The sequence below is a fragment of the Coenobita brevimanus genome, chromosome 22 (genome assembly GCF_032717465.1).
Source record: "Coenobita brevimanus isolate Jiangsu-jjx chromosome 22, ASM3271746v2, whole genome shotgun sequence".
Classification (NCBI taxonomy): Eukaryota; Metazoa; Arthropoda; class Malacostraca; order Decapoda; family Coenobitidae; genus Coenobita; species Coenobita brevimanus.
The window spans coordinates 35,734,273-35,755,102 of record NC_136975.1 but is presented as its reverse complement, the minus strand read 5'-3'; the positions used below and the strand labels follow the sequence as shown (position 1 = coordinate 35,755,102).

General features: G+C 41.6%; 1 protein-coding gene across 1 annotated transcript in view; it reads right to left on the bottom strand.

Moving 5' to 3' along the window:
• Positions 1-20,178, bottom strand: part of LOC145392380 (troponin C-like) — a 33,665-nt gene extending 13,487 nt beyond the window's left edge. Inside the window, exons 1-5 of the mRNA XM_080266782.1 lie at positions 20,080-20,178; positions 15,465-15,482; positions 9,831-9,861; positions 4,517-4,660; positions 2,416-2,535 (exon numbers count right to left, since the gene is read on the bottom strand). Coding sequence (XP_080122908.1) covers positions 2,416-2,535; positions 4,517-4,660; positions 9,831-9,861; positions 15,465-15,482; positions 20,080-20,082 — 316 coding nt within the window. The 5' untranslated portion in view covers positions 20,083-20,178. The remainder of the gene's footprint in view (positions 1-2,415; positions 2,536-4,516; positions 4,661-9,830; positions 9,862-15,464; positions 15,483-20,079) is intronic.
• Between the last annotated feature and the right edge of the window lie 652 nt (positions 20,179-20,830).

Sequence of the window (20,830 nt, the reverse complement as noted above, 5' to 3'; positions counted from 1 at the left end):
TCTTTCTTCTCCCCTTTCCTCTCTCACCCACTCCTTACCCTCATCACCTCTCCCTTCCATTCACCTCTTTCCCACCCCCTCTTCTCTCTCGTCACCATTCTTCACCCCATCCCTCCCATCCCACTGATATTTCAAAAAGGTGAACAGAAATTACAGTTTACAGAACCATAACCAGCAGAGAGAACATCAGTATTATACTCCTTTCATCTTAACTTGGCCCAGATTTTTGTCCTTTTGAAGCTCATTTCACGCAGCTCAGGGGCAGAAAAAGACAATACTGTGGCTTTACATCCTCTCCACAGCACTTCTTCGTGACTAGCACCATATTCCATTGTTAATCTATTGCTACAACTCGGCAATGAAGATGGAAGGATGGTAATTTTAGGCCAAGTTAGGGTAAAAAGCGTATAGCAACAGATCTACGTAGTGTTAAGGTTGCGCCCTCTCCACGCTTTGCTCTGTAGAATGCATTAAACATTAGCAATACATAATTCTGGAGTGAATATTTTTAGCTGGGGATCAAAAGCCACATACATATTCATGCGACTTTTGAACGTTAGTGTTGCATCCATTTATGATGAACTGCACTTTGTTCTGTATGATGAAAAATCCCTTTGAAGAATTGCTGGTTCATGCTAATTGGAACGTTTGCCAACAGTTTTATAACAATTATTTCTAGTTAAAAATTACTGATCTGTGCAGTTTTCATCGATTACTCTGGAACTGTATTCTTCGTTCTGTTTTTCCAGTTACCTGTAATATCCAGTCTTCAAAACGCCACGTCTTTGTGACTAATACTTTCTTATATTCCAATGCTCTACCTTTGATTCAAGTACGGTAAATTTGTTGGTTTTCTTAACAGCATCTGCACACTGTTTACTTGTTTCTGTTCATTTGTTATATTTCCTAAGACTTTTTCTTGGTTTACATTATCAAGTCAAATTTTACTCATAGTACAGCTGGCGTTTTTTTTTTTACTGCCTATGTTCAATACTTTGCGTTTACTGATACCGAAATTCATCTACCATGTTTGGACCCAATACAGCAGTTTATATTGTCTCTCTCGCTTCATGTTCTTTATCACGAACCTATTTGGATAGTTTAACAACACAATTCTTCGTCAGTATCATTTGTGTACATTCAGAACAGAGTGATATCCAGCACTGAACCCTGTGGCACTCCACCTGTAAAATCCTTCAGGTCTGATTCATTTCCATTTAATTAGGGCCTTTGTTCACACCCCACACCTGAGCACACTGCCACTGAAACCATGTGCCATTACTATAGTTTCTGAGAGTCTTCGTGGAGAACTTATCACACGCCTTTTGGAAATCGAGATGCATATCGTCAAAAGATCTGGTTTCGTAGTATACTGTATACTTAATATAATCCAGAAAAAATCCTTGAAATTCATAAGGCAAGGACAAATATTCGAAATTCTGTGTTGTGCATCTCTAATGAGACTGTTTCTAACTGTCTGGCAAACTTGACTCTGATAATAGTTTCCTACAACTTATTCCCCACTGATGTTAAGCTAATTGGACGGTAATTCCCTGGTTGTGATCCGTTAAGTTTTTTCAGTCTCGTAGTTGACATTTACTACCTTTCGCTCGTGTGGCACCTTGCTGCTCCCTCTATATATGGAAAGGTTCAGATAGTGTCACTGATATTTTGTTAATTACCTTCTTTGGTACTCACGGAGGTATTTTATCTGGCCTTGAAATTTTATTCTCCTTTAACTTCATGCCATACATCTCTCACTAGCACTATATTACTCAACTGTAAAAATAGAAGCTGCGGAAATTTCGTAGTATTTTCTACTTTAATACAGATGCGAAGAAAGTGTTGTGAATCCCACTGTTTATGACTACTGACGGTGAGTTTTAACTTGAGGGGACTGGGCAACAGAAGTCCAATACTACGTTGTGGTTGCGTGAAATATGAATATCCTTAGTTATGAGGTAGGAATGACTCTCCTTGGTTACCAGTCACATCAACCCTCCAATCTGACTATATTTTGCAATCAACTAACATGGAAAGTGGCTATGGGTCTTTCTCAGGTGATAACACACTGGCTATACTGAGCCTCCTTCCCTCCCCTCTTTTATCCAACTTCCCTTCTTTCTCCCTCCCTCCTTAACATCCCCCTCTTCCTTTACATCTCTTTCCACTTCCAGGCTCTCTACTCTCCCTTCCTCTAATCGTCCTCTTTTCTTCCCTCTCCTCTTTTTCCTTCTCACTCCAACCTTCCCTCCAGTTGCTCCTCCCTCCCTCTCATCGCCCTCTTTTCTTCCCTTTTTTCCCTTATCTCTCTAGCCTTCCTTCCGCTAACTCTTCCCTCTAATCGCTCTCTTTTCTTCCCTCTTCTCTCCATCCTTCCTTCCACCAACTCCTCCCTCCCTCCCAGCCACCCACCTTCTTTGTCATAGAGCCTAAACGCCTCCTTAAGCTCCTTCTGCATGGCCTCCTCATCCTGCTCCTCAAGGAAGTGACCCACCACTTTAACGAAGGAGTCGAAGTTCAGTTTCCCGGTGCCTGTGGGGAGAGGGGAGAGTGGGGGTGAGTGGGGGAGAGGATAAGAGAGGGAAGTGGAGTTGAGTGAAGGACAGGGGATAAAGTAAAGGGGAGTGGGGAAAAAGGGGTTAAGAGAAAGGGGTATGGGGAGTGAGAGTAAATGAGGACGAGTGGGAGAAGGGAAGGCAAGAGCGGGATGGGGAGAGAGAGAGAGAGAGAGAGAGAGAGAGAGTAAACACATCAGACTTTAAACACTCAATGAAATTACTTCCATACCTCCAAATCATTAATATCTCTACTTATCTTCAGTTACTGCTATTCGAGGATTATATAACTAATGTATTGTCAGGCACTGCATCCTGTTAGGGGTGGCCTTGAACATTCTGGCAGATATGTTCCTACTCAGCGACGATCCCCCCATCTTCCCAGTCCACATACACAGTTCATTCATATACCCAATCCATTTTGCCTCCTTCCTACGTAATTCCCTACTCTTCCCCACACACAATTTCATCATCTACTTAGTTTAGTTATTCACTTTTCCACTCTCTTCCCCAGGCTCTTCACATTCCCCACACATGCTAGTTATCTATTAAGTCTATCCACTCCCCTTTCCCACATTTTTTTTTATTTCCTTCGTTCCCCAAGCCCTGCATCATATTCTCTCTTTATTTTGCACTCCCTACACCTCTACACTTTTTTTTTTTTTTCACAATTTCCAACCTCCTCTCTCTCTCTCTCTCTCTCTCACACACACACACACACACACGGGGAGGATCTGTTTGTGTGGGATGGGAGAGCGGCAGGGGGACGCGGAGTGAAATTGGATAGGTCAAGCTGCTTGAGGGATATCAGGAAGTGTGGCTTTCCTTACAGAAGTATAGACTTGTGGAGTGGCCTGGACAAAGAGATCGTCCAGTCTGGGAACTTGAGCGAGTTTGGAGCTAAATTTGACTTACTGAGAAACAGCGACGGAAACCCGCGAGCACGGTACATTCCGTGTATATCACAATTAGGTATATTAGGTAAATACTTAAATATTTGGAACGACTTAGACAAAGAGGTGGTGCATGAGAAAAACATTCATGTGTGTAAAGGCAGACTTGATAAATGTGGATATGGAGACAGGACAACACGAGCATTGCTCAATTCCTGTATACTACAAATAGGTAAATAGGTAAATACACACACACACACACACACACACACACACACACACACACACACACACACACACACACACACACACGAGCATACACACGCACAGACTTTCTTCTTATTTCCCACTCTCCCACTCCTTCCTCACACTCCCCACACACACAATACTCCACACCTCCCACGCCCACTCTGATTCACAACCTCAAAACCCATCCATCATTACCTCTTACCCACTCCAACCACTCCCATATACTTGCCTACCTTTCCCACGCCCTCCTCTTATTTCCCACGCCACCTTACACTCATCCACACTGCCCACTCACTTCCCCGTACTTTACATGCTCTGCTCATTTCCTACGCACTCCCACTCATTCTTCATGCACCCATCACAGCCAAAGTATGCATTCAGGTATCCTTCATGTCAACCATTACTCTGAACTTTTACCTCATTCTCTCGCCTCCTACCCACTTCTCACCCTGTTTGCAAAATTCCCACACCCTTCCACTCATCTTTCCCACACCCACCGTCAGCGTCGTTGTTTTGCAGTATTCTTAAGCTCCTCCTTGATGTAGTTGGCCTCTTTCCCTTTAAGACTGATCAGTACTCTCCACTTACTTCAATGCCCTACCCAAACTCGCTACTTAGATTCTATGCCCCTCTCGCACTGCCTCATAATCCCCACACATTCTCTACCCCCCTCCTTCACAGACACACCCATCCACATCACCAAATCCACCAGCCTTCTTACTCGTTCTAACCACTCTTCATCCCATTCCACTCCTGTATCTCTCCACATCATTCCTGGCTTCTTAGACAATTCCCACACCCTCACCCCACACCCACCGTCAGCGTCGTTGTCCTGAAGTAGCGTCTCCAGCTCCTCCTTGATGTAGTTGGCTCCCAGGGTGTTGAGGATGACGCGGATTCGGTCCTTCTCGATGGTGCCAGTCTTGCCAGGGTCGAACATAGAGAAGGCCTTACGCAACACTGGGGGAGGGTGGCGGTCAGTGGCGGTGGTGGGGTGCTGGGGAGTGGGGTCAGTGGGGGTGGGAGGGGTTGGTAGGGGACTAGTGGAGTTAGAAAGGGGTTTGTGAGTGGTGTTAAGCTAGGGGTCCAGGAGGGGGGAGGTTAGTATAAGAATCGAAGGTGTTAGGAAGTAGTGTTGAGCAGGTGGATATGAATAAATTTCTGCTATGTGGGGGGGAGAGGTAAGAAAGGAGTTAGTGGGTGTGAGGGAGTGGGGGGGATTTGTGGTTATGGATGTGAGTGGAAAGGGGTAAGAGGAGGGAGGGGAATTTGGATGATGTGAGGGGCCAGGAGGTGTGTGTGAGAGAGAGAGAGAGAAGCGAAAAAAGAAAAAAAGAGAGAAGCGAATCAGAGAGAGTGAAAGACCTGGAGTACGAAAAGGATAAGAAGGAAAGGCTATGATAAGAGGAGAGGGAAGGAGGAAGTCATATGGACCAAAAGGCGCAGATTCATACCCTAAAAAAAAAAAAAAAAAAAAAAAAAAAAAAGGCTTCTCCGACCCTGCCAAAAACTAGGTCATTTGGGGTCCATGGGGTCATAAGGTTAAGATGGGTCAGGTGGAAGTAATCTTAATTTGATCTCTGATGATATAACTTTCCAACTGGGTTTCATTTTAGCTCAGCCACTATCTATCTATCTATCTTAATATATATATATATATATATATATATATATATATATATATGTATATATATATATATATAACCTTTATTTATTATGGACAGGCGATTTTATTCAGCTTTAGAGATGTCATAATGAAAGGATAAGAAACAGTTTCCCCTAACCCTTTTAGCACGACGACTTATTTGTATTTGTATTCGCTATCATCTGGTTTTTATTTATTTATTTATTTATTTACTTATTTATTTCAAGAGTTTATTCTTGCTTCAGTGGGGAAGGTTCTCGTAGGGAAGAGGTAAAACACTTCTGGCACTGTCTGTTTGTACTAATATTATCAGTAACATTTTCCTCTTACCAGATGCCTTTATCCATAAATTTCACAATTACAAAAAGGCCAATAGAGTGATTTAGTATTAATATTATTCTTGCTATTGCCAGGCTATTTTATCCACTACAGGACAACCCTCCAGCAGTGAAAGAGTTATTGAAGGCTGTATATAACCTCTATGTTCGAAACGTCTCCTCAGCTGAATAAAGTCGTCTGGAGGTAGCAAGAATTATACAGAAACTACGTCGTCTGTCTGAAAGGAATAGATACACTTAAAGTCTTATTCTTATAACACTGAGCCAGATGAATAACTTTAATCTTCCTAACAACCTCGTTTAATACATTTTACATATTTCGTGACATTGATATATAAAAAAAAAATTGCATGCATGAAAACCTGTAATGATACTGTAACAAATTATTTCCTGCAGAGTCAACATAACTGAAAATTGTATATATAAAATCACTATACTGTACATTCATATTTCCAGGTTTTTTCCATGTATTGAAACGTCTGGGGAACTAAAACAATAGATATTTATTTGGACAAGCTGAAAGATAACGTTAATATTATATCAACTGAAACCAGACAGAAGGATTAAATAAACCAAAATGTGAAAAATAACAAAACCACATAAACACCCCAGAAAATATCAAGAAACAAATAAATTAATACCAGATCCTGGAGTGCAGAAGCACTTAAAATAAAAACCAAAACAGCTTTTAAAAAACTGCGATAAAAATAATGATTCAGGGAAGTATCTTGATGTGATAAATGAAAGGAAATGAAGGGAAGTCTTTGTTTTTTTCAGTGAATAATTTTCTACTTGCCTCTCTCTTTTTCTCTCCACCCCTTCCCTCCCAGCCCCTCGTTCCCTCCCTCCCATCCCCATCTTGTTTCGTTTCCTCCCTCCCTCCCATCCCCTTCTTCCTTTTTTCATTCTCCCTCCCATCAACCTTCTTTTCCTTCTCCAGTCCATCTCTCTCTCTCTCTCTCCTATTCATCCCCCTCCTAGCTCTTTCCTATTTATCATACTATCCTTTTCTCACTCATCCCGGCTTCAGTCTTTCCCCATTCACTCATTCTGTTTTCCTCTCGCCACGTCTGATCCTCTTCCTGCTCCTCCTTGTCCCGTTTTACTCCCTTTCTCTTCTCCCTTGTTCTTCTTCACCTACTTCCAATGTTTCTGTTAATCTTATTCCTTATTTACATTCTTCTTTTCCTCTTCTGATTCTTAGTCGCTCCCTCTTTGTTTGCGCTCTCTCCTTCTCCTCGTCATACCCCACTCCTCTTCCTCGCCCTTCCCTCCCTCTTACTCTCCTTCCTCTCTACTTTTTCTAACCTTAAATTTCTTCCTCCTCATACTCTCCTTATTACTTCTATCTCCTCTCTCTCCTTCCTCCATCGTAATTAAATCATAGCCCCTATTTCCTCCAACTCCCTACCATTCTTCTTCTTTCCTTTTTCATCTCTCCACACTATTCTTACCCCCCCCTCCCCCTCTGACACTCACTATCTCTTCTCACTCCCCCTTTCTTCTTTCCCCCCTTCCCCATTTTCGTCATTCTTCCCCTCCATTCCTTCTACTCCTTCTTCTTCCCCACCTTCCCCAACCTTTTCTATCCCCCTCTCCTGCCTCCACCACCTCCCCCTCTCCTCATTCTATACCTCCCTTCCTCCTCCCCTTCTCTTCCTCACCCTTCCTCCTTCCTTTTTTCCCCACCTCTTCTCTCTCCTCCCCTTCTCTTCTTCCCCTATGCCCACTGCCCCCTCCCCACCTTCACCCCATCACTATGCAAATTGACTCCTGTAATTTCTATTCGGTTAGTTCCCCCTCAAGACGGTGAGGTTAACTTGGTGGCTGGCTTTACGTACACACACACACACACACACACACACACACACACACACACACACACACACACACACACACACACACACACACATTCACCCACTCACACACACGTGGGAATTGAAATTTAATGTAAAGAAATATAAAATATTGGAAATGGGTAAAAGTACCAGGAGGCCATCACTGAATTATTTGTTGGGTAATGAATTAATCACAAAAAGGAGAGAAGAGAAAGATTTGGGAGTGCTGGTCCAAGATAGTTTGTCACCAGAAAAGCACATTAACAAGATAGTTGGAGAGACTTATAAACTCTTGACTAACATAAGAGTAGCATTTCATTATATGGATGAGGAGATGATGAAAAAATTGATAGTGGCCATGATCCGCCCCAGGTTAGAATATGCAGCGGTAGTGTGGTCCCCACACAAAAAGAAAGATATAAACAAGATTGAGAGAATACAAAGAACAGCAACAAAGATGGTCCCCAGTCTGACAGACCTGTCATACAGAGAGAGGCAGGAAAAACTAGATTTGCCTTCCTTAGAGGAAAGGAGAAAGAGGGGAGACATGATTGCAGTGTTCAGGACCATGGTGGGAGTAGATAAAATTGACAAAGAAGATCTGTTTGTATGGGATAAGAGAGCAACCAGAGGACACGGAATGAAATTGAAAAAGTCAAGCTGCTTGAAGGATATCAAGAAATATAGCTTTCCTTCCAGAAGTATAGACTTATGGAATAGCCTGGACAAAGAGATCGTCCAGTCTAAAAACTTAAACGAGTTTAAAGCTAAATTTGACTTATTGAGAAACAGCGACGGAAACCCACTAGCATAGTACATTCCGTGTATATCACAATTAGGTATATTAGGTTAATACTTAAATATTTGGAACGACTTAGACATGAGAAAAACATTCATGTGTGTAAAGGTAGACTTGATAAATTTGGATATGGAGACAGGACATCACGAGCATTGCTCAATTCCTGTATACTACAAATAGGTAAATAGGTAAATACACATTCACCCATCCACACACAAACACATGCACCCGCCCACAAACCCACCCACCCACACATACACCAAAATCTTCCTACGTCCACCCCCCCCTACCCCCTCTGCACATAAGAAGCCAAGGTCAGCCAGGTCAGAATCTCATTAAAACTGCCAAATTATCGCCGGTAATGAGCGTGAAGGCAATGGCTGTCTCCGGGTCAATGTCATTACTTCTGCTTGGTCTATTAGAGGTGCAAATAAGGTAGAGGTGCCGGCCATTCCTGTATATATCCTTGACCCCTTTAACCCCCCTGCCGGTGAGAGGGGGCGCCTTCACGTGGTGGCAACGATACAGCTGGACGACTACGGTTCCTAGATATACAGACGTTCCTCATCTCCTCCCCCCTCCCCCCCGACAAGGGGATGGTGGACTGCAGGAGAAAGACAGCCACAGCAACAACCCCTTCAGGCCGAGGAACGTCTTTAACAGTATATTCTATCTCCTGAGGGACATACGGTCTATTTTTTTTTTTCCCGAAATGGAGGGGGCTCGATATAGTCATCTTTAACCCCTTCAGCACGAGAGGTTGTTCCTAAGCTGAATAAAATCGTCTGGTGGTATCAACATAATATATAAGGATTGTACTCCAAGGGTTCGAACGGAAAAACACACAAAACTGAAAACAAACCAAAAGGGACCCACAATCTAGCTTCTTTGTTTATATGAAAAGATGGAAGTGTACGATTACGAGCAATGTAATACTAACACATGAAAATATGAGAAAAAATGCGAAAACAAGCAAAGAAAAAGGAATAATGATAATAACAACAACGACGGCGATGACGACAATAGTAATAGTATTAACAATAATAATAATAATAATAATAATAGCAATAAACATACGAGTAATAATTATAGTAATAATAATAAAAATAACAATAATAAAAATAATAAAATTTCGAGTCACCACAAATTTATAAAACGGGAAATACAAAACAGAAGAGGAAATAAAAGAAGAAAATGCGGAAATAGCAAAAATCTTGACTAATGTGGGCCTGACTTACTGTCTTCTTTTCCACTGATCAAAATTGGAAACCACGAAAGCAAAAACAACACGCAAAAAGAAAAGGAAAAATAAGAAGATATAAAGATGTAAAGGTAAGGAAAAAAAATGACAAATAAAAGACTTCCTTTCCATCTTCTCTGTATGATATGAAGAAGGGAAGGGAAGGCTACGAGAAAGAAGATAAAGGAAAAAACTTTAAGCAAAAGACAATAAAATGAGAAAATGAGACCAAAATAATATCCAATAAAGAGAGAGCAATAAGAGACTCACTTGCCATCTTCTCCTCGTCCAGCTCCTCGGCCTGAAAGGGTTATAGGAGCCCATTACTACCACTCTTACTCTAGTCTATTGTGCTAGTTCAGTCTGCTATATCTATGTACTATATGTGCGATCTCTGTTTGCTACCACCATGTGCTATTTCTATGTGCTCTCTCCTGTCACTGTCTGCTATCTCTGTTCTCTCAATGTGCGATACCTATGTGCTACCTCTATGTACTGTCTCTATGTTCTCTCTCTATGCGTTCTCTCTATGTGTTACCTTTATGTGCTATCTCTACGTGCTATCTGTTTCTTACTATGCGTGTCTTACTCTAATCTATATGCCAGGATATCTTTCCCTGCCTTACTCTAGTCTGTAATATTTCTGTGTTCCATACTGCATGTGTCACAGCTCTAATCTGTGCTTTCTTTATGTGCTTTACTATAGTCTATGTGATGTTTCTATATTCTGTACTCTGTGTGTCCCTTATCTTGGCTAAGTGATTTCGCCCTGCGTTATCTGTATGTGCCTTACTCTTATCTATGTGTTACCTCTTTCTATGAACTCTAGTCAATGAGCTATTAAACTATGTGCTATATATGTGTGCTTTATGTCATTTACTACAGTATACGTCTCTTTTTACTCAAGAATTATGTGTCTTACTCTAGTCTTTGTACTGTTTCTACTGATCCTACACTACGTGTTGTCTGTCCCTTGCTCTAATCTATGTGTCGTATTCTAATATGTGTTCTCTCTATGTGCTGATTTTCTGTACCACATTCTGCATCACGCCACTTTGTACTTCATGACGTCTGTGAATCCTATTATTGTGGGCTATGGAGGGTCACTGGCACTTCTGCCAAAGCGATACACACAGACATATTTATGTATTATACATAAATATATACTGTGTATATTATTTTATATATATATATATATATATATATATATATATATATATATATATATATATATATCATTATTACATTTTTGGTATTTTACATTTCATTCCATTCAGGGAATACTTTCTGAACTACAGGCGTCAGATACAGCCTTCACTGTCAGAAGTTCTTCCTAAGCTTAGTACAATCGTTCGGTGGTGGCCTAACTGACGCGGACGAGAGGTCATCGTGTTGAAAGGGCTGAAAATGATACAGCTGGCACTGATGGCACACGAGACACAAAGTGGCAAGGAAGAAGTGCCAATGAACCTCCTACGCCCACACGGTCACAGATCTATGCCTTAATAAAACCTCTAGTACTTTATCTATCTGAAGTCATCAGCATCTGTCCTTACCATTTAGATCTAACTATTCCTAAAAAATCTATTACCTAGTTTTACTCAAAGTAATTAATCTAAGTCTATATCACACATATTCTCACAAAGCAAAAACAGCTTCCTAAAAAATTCTAACTTCTATCTACCTTATTCTATGACAGGCCCTCTTTAAGCACTCAATTAATGGCGAAAATTTTAAGGGTTGAAGCTAAGGGGATTTTAGGGAGAGAGACGCGAGACTTCATACCACCTCTTAATTAACAAAAATCTTCTCATATTACACCTGGACCCATATTCTCATCGGTTAAACAAGCCCCCTAACACCTGTTCCTTAAGGACTTATTCTACTTATTACACCATGCCGTCCTCTTCTGTGTTACTTAAATCATTCTAATATCATAACCTGCAATAATATCGTACGAAATGATATTACCTAGCCGTATCCAAAAATAAATCGGTAAGGAAGAGGTGTCTGGGAGCTTCCTTAATCGCAAAGAAAACGAACCCTGGATTACCTTTATCTTTAATTCATCTTAGAATAAATTTTTACCTGGAGGGATTTACTGCTCTCCTTACCTGAGAAAAAAATTGTCTGGTTGCAACACGAATAAGGCACTAAAAACGTTGTCGGGGTGAAGGGGTTAATAGCATCATGTAGGCTACTTATATCTTTCTAATAGATATATTTTTCATCTTTATCGCATAAAGGGACAGAAATTTATGATGTGCAAATTAAGTAGCTGAGGAAGAGGTGTTACGAAATCTCCAAAAGCTGAAGAGTGTAAGTAGAAGAAAAGTATTACACATAAGACTTTCAGTTGAGGAACAATTCATAACATTAGACAGATGTGTGTTCTACTAGACGATGAACATGGTGAACAAACTGATACACATAACTAACAACTGTGGAAAGAACACATGTAAAACCACGCATAAAAGGAAGGAACACGAATACACACTGACATATCGGAGTTACATACTGAAATCACGTGGAAAAAAATCAACATATTATTATCATGCACGAAATTGATGAAGTTACTGCCTTTCACACAAGGGGAGAGATAGCATGATTATTTTACAGAAATATGTAGGGTGATTCACTATTGAGGCCTCCTAGATATTCGCAATATATCCGTCACTAATGTATGGATTTAAATGCAACTTTGCAACGTCGCACATACAGGCTTCACTCTGTGTCAGCCAAATACTGCATTTAACAAATTCCTCTACCTTTAAACTTTGAGCAACGCTTGCCGGAAATGAAACACTGCTCTCTCACCGGTGCAGCGCTGCGTGGGTATCAGCGCGTTAACTGCACTGCTCCAGTAATCATGCCATACTCCATAACCGACCGTGTATTTATAATTCTCCTGATTTATCTCAAGATTTTTTTTTTTCCCTCGTTCTGGGGGCAACGTAAGGGTAAAAGGCTTCAAAAAAAGTCTCGCACATTTGATTAGCTGAAAGAAAAAGTCATGAGGAAGACTGCTACCACCCAAGTGGATAAGTTGCACTGAAAATTTATTGCTTTGGAACACTGGGTTAATTACCGGTATTTATATACGATGAAAGAGGCCAGTTTCAAAATTCGGTATTACTGTGGGTAAACTGTAATCAAATGAATAAAGAAACAACCAAATCATATTTTAATCGATTCACTACTGACAAAAATATTTATATTATTCTGGGGCTCGGAACAGTGAATCACCCTGTAGCATGGTCACATTCTGAAAAGATTAAAAAAAAAACTAACACACATACACGCAGTACCAGACAGAGATAACGCACAGAAACACGGACACATAATTACACACAGGAAGCAGAGAGAGAGAGAGAATTATATGATTACGGAAATACAAAAATACGAGGACATTCTGAAAACATTAAAAAATACACCATCCGACATTAACACAAGGGAACATGGTAAGGCAAATACACAATACAGTAATCAGGCAGCATACTGAAAGAGGGATGATACAATTAGGTTACAGATTATTCAAATGAGCGAGCGGACTAATTCGGAAAATAATGATACTGAAAAAATACACATCACACAAACCTAACACATGCTATCACACGAGGACACAAAAATACACAGGAAACAGAAAGCACGATGAAACAGAGCAATCGTACTATCACAGACAACGGAGTAGTGCGCAGACATCCTGAAAACACGGTCAAAAACAACGCGAAACACGACGACACTGTAACACCCAAACACATTACACATGCACATAGAAAGCACACTGAAAGAAAGGTATGACATTATTGCCGACAAAGAAATAGCGCTGGCACATTCTGAAAACAGAGTAACCCATGCTATCACAAACACACATAATAACAGACACATACAACGCACACTGCACGAGAGACATTGCATCATTATAAACACTGCAACAGAGCAAGCTCACACTAAAACCACGATAGCAAAATCACACCAACTTTCACACAGACACACAGAGGAAAGATATAAAATTACTGACACCAGGAAAAGACAGGAAAAGAAGAAACGGGACAGGAAAAGAAGAAACGAGTCAGGAAAATAAAACGAGACAGAAAAATAGGATGCTGACCGATATACGTAATACTGAATTATAATGGAAGATGTCGGGGCTTACCCTCTAATAAAAAAATGTAACTAATAGGAATTTTTCAACGGAATATATTCGGTATCCCTTCTACTAATAACCCTCTGATTACAGGGGGTCTGCTCAGATAAATTATGAAACTGCCCGATGCAGGCCAGAATAGAACACCTAAATCAGCAGAGTTATTTTTTAATATCCTGACTCCTGGGACTTCTTTCAGCTGAATAACTTCGTCAGGTATTAGTCTGAATGCCTAAATTCGTCTATAGCATAAAAGAAGGCTCGGTTTCAACGTTTTCCAGCTTCAATAAAATGAAGCCTTTTCATTAGTTGCAGTTATCAGCTGAATTGGCGCTGACGTGAAGAGTACACGTGGTGGTGCTGTGCATCCTGGGTGGAGCAGCTGTGGCCTCCCCCTGGGAGCCAAACTTTTTCGTATTTCCCCTGCGCCTCGCCATGGGAAAGACATTGGTCCGGCCCTGGTGAAGTGCTGTCAACCACATGGGGGACATACGATACCTAGAGGGTGTATGAACTGTACTATACTGTACTGTACGTGTAGGACAGCCCCACAGCAGAACTTGCTAAATTGTGGTCGACAAGACAGACCAAAGTTGAGCAACAACAACACGATGATGAATTATTTAATAACCTCTTTGATTACAAGAGGTCTCTCATAAAAGTCGGCACAATCATCGGCCCCAAAACACGATTATAAAAAAAGAAAAAGTCTTTACTGAAGAGGTCAAAATCCAATATGCGTGGATCAATCGCTGTGAGATTTCATTCTGATAGTTTTTTACTAAATTTTCGAGAGGCCTTCAAGATCACCTTGTTTTCCTGGCTCGAGAGACTTTCATATCCTTGTAGCCCGTTTTTTCGTGAAGAGATTTAAGACGTAGGTGTGTGGGATGAGGGGCGGGAGAGAGAGGGGAAAAGGAAAGAGAGATGGTGTTGGTGTGGGTGTGGAGGACGGTGGGTGACGGAAGGGGAAGGGAGAGGGACAGGGAGAGGAACAGTGAGAGGAACAGGAAGACGGTGAGGGTGAGGGAGAGGGTGAGGGAGAGGGTGAGGGTGAGGGTGAGGGTGAGGGGTGAGGGTGAGGGTTAGGGTGAGGGTGAGGGTGAGGGAGAGGGTGAGGGTGAGGGTGAGGGTTAGGGTGAGGGTTAGGGTGAGGGTGTGGGTGTGGGTGTGGGTGTGCGTGGCTGAAGGTGGTGGATGTTGGAGATTGTAAAGAATGCAAGTGTGAAGATGTGAGTGTTAAATGTGGGCGAGGAGACGGAAAGGCTGAGAAGGTGTGGGAGAGAGGGGAGAGATGTACAAAGAGACGGAGGGTAGAAGGGAGTGGGTGTGGAAGGTGAGTGAGGAGAATGAGAAGCTAAAGGTGGTGGGTGGGAATAGGTATAGGGATAATGGGAGAGGGGGTAAGGGGATGGGAAGTGATGGACTGGTAATGGGAGGACAGTGGGAGCGAAGAGATGGACAGACAAACAGTCAGAGGTAAACAGACAGATAAATGGATTCCCTAGTATATCGTTGCTCCTAGTACCCTGTGTTACTAGGACCGTACTGGGAAGGTTCGATCTTACACCAAGATAAACCTAGTACTTAATTCACTGGTATCGGTTAACACTATAATCAGGGTGACTTCCTTCAGTTGTCCGCTGCTACTAGGACCAAGGGGATCCTAGTACTTCCTTTTACCCCTAGTACCCGGTCTTACTAGATCAGGGGTGATCCTAGTAGCATGACCCTAGTCCTCAGGGGGCCTCACTTACTGTGGGACCGTGGCCAGGCTAGGGGAGAGGGAGAGAAACGCAGGTCAGTAAAAACCCCTTCCAAAGATGGAGAAAATTGGTGGAGATAATTGGTGGAGAGAGTCGTAAGAAAGATTAGACACAAGTAATAAAGGGAAATAACGTAATTAATTGTTAAGTATAATGTCGAACTACAATTATTAAAACTATGAACAAATTACTGATGCACTTATGGAATATGATGAGACTTATGGAAAAATCATCGGAAAATTATCGAGAAACTTAACTGCAACATTATGGAAAGCTATTTACTCGTTTGAAAATTATGGAAAAGTAAATATTATAAAAGAAAAAAAAATAGGGATAGCTGACAAAACTTTTAGAGAAAAATGTGAGAAATACATGAGACTCGTGGAAGATTACAGAGAATATGGAAAATAAGATAAAAACTATGGAATATAACTGATAAGTTCCCAGCAAAGGAAAAAAATCCAGGGAAAATAATGGCAAGGTAGTCAACAATAGGGAAAATCGGGAAAACATTTTTATACTAAAAAAAATTAAGAATAAAACACTGTAATAATCATGGAAATATACAGAAGTAAAAAGCTGTAGAAAAACACAGAAAAAAAATACACAAAAAAGTTGTATAAGATGGGACATAGAAAATCATGAAAAATTGTATGTAAAAACTCAGATTATTATGGAAGAACATCTTTGTCTAGAAGTGTGCTCCAAAAAAATTTATAGTTATAACTTTTTTAATATTAACATATTGTTCTCATTCAAGAACATTAAAAAAATAAACTTAACATGTATTAAAAAGTGGCATACGTATGATGTCTTTATGATTTTTTTTTTTCAGTCTTGGTGAATCAAATTGACAAAAATTAAGCCCTTCAGTACGATGACATCTCTTATATTTTATTCTTGCTATCTGTATACTATTTTTAGGAGACACTTTTGTACTAGAATCATATCTATAGTTTTTAATATCCTGCTCCCATCTTTTTTTTTTTTTTTTTCCAGCGTTGCATAAAATCATCTGTTCCGTAATTAGAGGAAAATATAAAACCAGTCATCGTAGTGAAGTGGAGAAATATTAATGATAACCTGCCTGTGTTTCTTGCAGGCATTCGATATAAGTATTAGAACCACACTTAGAAGTAATGTGTGTAAACTAAATTACATCCATCAGCCATTGGAAAGTTAGACCGTAAAAGAGAAATACGTTTATGAAAAAAATATACACAGTGTCTATGGTATACTTCACCCAAAACACTTCAAGTATCCACACAGACTCAACACTACTCTGTTTTGTCCCACGGTGGGGGAGAGGGGACAAAGAATAAATTTAGTTATATACCCTCATTCTGCTTTTTCTATCCTCACCTTAGGTCCACAGAAGAGAGAAAAGTGAGAATATTAAAATGCATTACACTGGGAAGTGAAAACTGATAATACAGTGAAGACAACACAAAATTATTTTCAGTTATATTGTGGAGAGGAAGCGAAAAAATTACTCAGCGCTGCATCATTAGAGGAAACCTAAAAAAAAAAAAAAAAAAAAAAAAACCAACTGCATCATAACGAGAAGATACATTACTTCTAACCATGTCGTAAAGAGAAAACGAAAAAAATAAATCTTAAAAATGTACCCTGAATAATATCATGCAGAAAACCACATATTCAGACGAAATAATATCACGAAGAGAATACAAAGATTACATTACTTGAAGACAATGGCAGTGTCCTGTCTATAATTATACTAGAAATGATTTGGGTGAGATTATACACAGACACGCTGATTACAGAGGGGATAGCCACCTCGTTCTCAGTTAGCAGAGTTAGATATAATGTTTTTGATCTACCCTCGTCCTCCTGGCTAAGAAAATAGTGAAGGATAGGTTTTAAGCTCTTTATTATTTTGCTTTCTATAAATCTTGCTCTTTTGTGCTCTCTCTCTCTCTCTCTCTCTCTCTCTCTCTCTCTCTCTCTCTCTCTCTCATACACACACACACACACACACACACACATACACAAACATAATACCTCTTTCTCATCTACTCCCACTCACATAAACAAACAGTTTCCACCCTTCTCTCTCTCTCTCTCTCTCTCTCTCTCTCACACACACACACACACACACACACACACACACACACACACACACACACACACACACACACACACACACACACACACATACTATCTCTTTCTCACCTACTCCCACTCACATAAACAAACAGTTCCCCTCCCTCCTCTCTCTCTCTCTCTCTCTCTCTCTCTCTCTCTCTCTCTCTCTCGTTATCATTCGCTGATTTTCTTAGCAGCAGGACTCTCAGTAAAACACCTACTCTTTATAACACAGAAATACACCCCCAAACCCCTTCACTCCCAAGACGAACCCAATATATTTCTTGCTATCTCCAGACGATTTATTACCTTTGGATAAACCGTCTGAACTGGAGGGGTTAGATACAGCCTTCATTAACTCCCTCAGCACGAGGGGACTGAATAAAATCGCTGGAGAGTAGCAAGAACAGAGGACGTCTCCGGATACAGTGAATGAAGAAATGAATAAAATGGTTTGGTATCGAAGGGAATTTAATACTAGAGTTGTGGCCATCATGAGGGGATTAACGGAGACACTGCGACCATTCCCACGTTCCTATGACTCACGTTCAATTGGTATAAAATAATACTGGAGTTAACGCGACTCTGAGGGGGTTAAATGAATCGCTAGTGAAGGTGATGCAGTTAACACTAGTGAGGCGAAAATTCAATGTCTTATTTGTCGTTTTTATTTGTGTGTGTGTGTGTGTGTGTGTGTGTGTGTGTGTGTGTGTGTGTGTGTGTGTGTGTGTGTGTGTGTGTGTGTGTGTGTGTGTGTGTGTGTGTGTGTGTGTGTTTTATGGACCTTTCTTTACGCTGAAGTGTCTGATGTCTATTTTTGCTGCTACCGGACGATTTTATTCAGCATGGGAAAGCCACCTGAAACTGAAGGGATTAATGAAGGCTGTATCTAATCCTTCCAGTTCCAAATCCTCTCCTTATCCTCAAGAAAATCGTATGGGAGCTGCAAGAATAAGATGTAAATTATATCTCTGGGACGGATGGGTTGGCAAGGCGATGAGAACTGCACAAATCCGTGACTTGAGGGAACTATCACTGAACTCATATTTTCCTCTTTGCTTTCCGTCTGCTCAAAGTCGTTTTCCTCCTTATCTTCCTCTTCTTCTTCTTCTTCTTCTCCTCCTCCTCCTCTTCATCATACTTTTTCATCTCCCTCCCATCTTCTTCAATCAAACTTTGTCACCTCGTTTTCTTTGTTCTCTCTACCGTCATTCTCTTCTGCCTGCTCTTCCTTCTTCTTCTTCTTCCATACTTTTCATCTGCTACCTTCTTCTTCTTCTCGCCATTCTTTCCAACCTCCTCCTCCATCTTCTGTTCATAAACTTCCTTTTCTTGATCCTTTTTCCTTCGTCTTCTCCGTCTCCTCACTCTTTGGTTCATCGCCATCAGCATAATTATCAGTACTTATATTTAGCTTAGTTCCAGCCACTTTATCACTCGCAATAATCAGCTCAAAGTTGGCTGTCATTAGCACCCTTTAATTAACCTCTGAAATTAAATACAGATGAACATGACACTTTTAATTTAGACTGCAGTTTAGGCACTTTTTTTACATCCCTGTTTATCCATTGGCACTGAAATTTACGCTGTTATTTCTTCGCTTTAGGGAGATCGTTCACGTCCAAAAATGTCTGCTGTTGGCTAGAATTTAGGATGATACTCTTGATTTCGTTGTTTAACTCTGCTTCTGTTTTTCGGTTTGCAACATGGAGTGGATCCGCCTTGCAAACTCTGGAAGTAAATTTGCACGTGGATCTGTGGGTGGAAGGTGGATCAGTGGATGGAGAGAGAGCAGGTGGAGGTGGACGTATGGATGGTGGAGAAAGTAGTTAAGTGGTGATGAAGTTTACCATTTCAGCGAATGCGGGTATACCTTAGCTTTGCGTAGTCTAACGTGGAAGATAGAAAACGGTGGATAGGGGAATGTATGCGTGAAGACGGTGGATGGCGGATGGATGGATGTGAATGGAAGAAAAGTTTGATGTATGGTTCATGTAGGCGGGTGTGTAGTATGTGGATGGGTGTGGATGATACAGTGGTTGAGTGTGTGTGTGTTCGTGGATGGGTGTATGAGTTTGGAAGGTAGAACAGTGAGTATATGGGTGGGTGTGTGGGTGATGTTGATGGGTCTGTATGGGTGATGTTGATGGGTCTGTGTGGGTGGGAGTGGTGGCCCGAGGTGTAAAGTATATCGATGTTTACACAGGAGGGCGGAATGGATGGATGTGAGCGACAGAGCTGTAAAATTTATGCGTAATTTGGGTGGGTGTGGGTAAGCAACATAACTGCATATATGGGCGGAGGAGGGGGGAGGGGGGCAGTAGATATGCAATATGAGAGCTGAAAAGAGAAGTACCGAAGTGTGGGTCATCAGCATGGAAAAATACCAAACACAAGTAGTCCCTGGGAGCCCAAAATCCTGAAAACACTAAAAAGAATTACGTGAATGAATGGATATATTTGTGTGACTGGGTGTATATGTGTGTGTGTGTGTTCTTACCATGCTGACGGTGGTGGTGGTGCTGAGGGAGGCGGTGGTGGTGCAGGAGCTGGGCAGGGGTGAGTGTTCCCTCCTCCAGGCTTAGGGAAGAACTGAGGTGGGAAGAGTGTGCAGCCTCCTTCAGAACGGGGCGCTGGTGGGGCGGGGCGGGGCGGGGCGGGGCGGGGTGGTATTTGTGAGGGTATAAGCCACATCATTCTAGGGTATTGCTGGGTCGTCACAGTCCGGGGGAGGGGCGGGAGAAGGGAGAGTAGGGAAGGGGGAGAGGGTTGGAGGGGAGAAGAGGGCTGGGGAAGAGTGCAGGAAGAGAGTAGGGGAAGGGTAGAGGAAGATGGCAGGGGAAGGGGAGAGGACGAGGGCAGGGCGGGGAGAGGAAATGTGCAGTGGGAAAGAAGGGGACATGAGAAGGTTGACGGTAGGTGGGAGGAGTATGAAGGGGAGAGAAAAAGTGCTGGGGGGAGAAGAGGGAAAGTGAGGGGGAGTATGGTAAGGGGGAGGGTTGAAGAGGGAGGTAACAGTGGAAAGATAAAAAAGAAGATAGGGAGCCTTCCTACTTTTCTGTCCATTCCTTTAGCTGACAGAATAGTTTTGTTTGCTATACCCTGCCCTATAACAAACAGCCGCGAAAGGACCAATAAGACTGTTGGTGTTTGTTTTCCTCCGTATGAGAAGCTTGAAGCTAGATTGGGATTGGAGGTGAAAGGGGAAAGGGGGAGGGAGGGAGAGAGGAGGAGGCAGGGGGGAAAGGGGG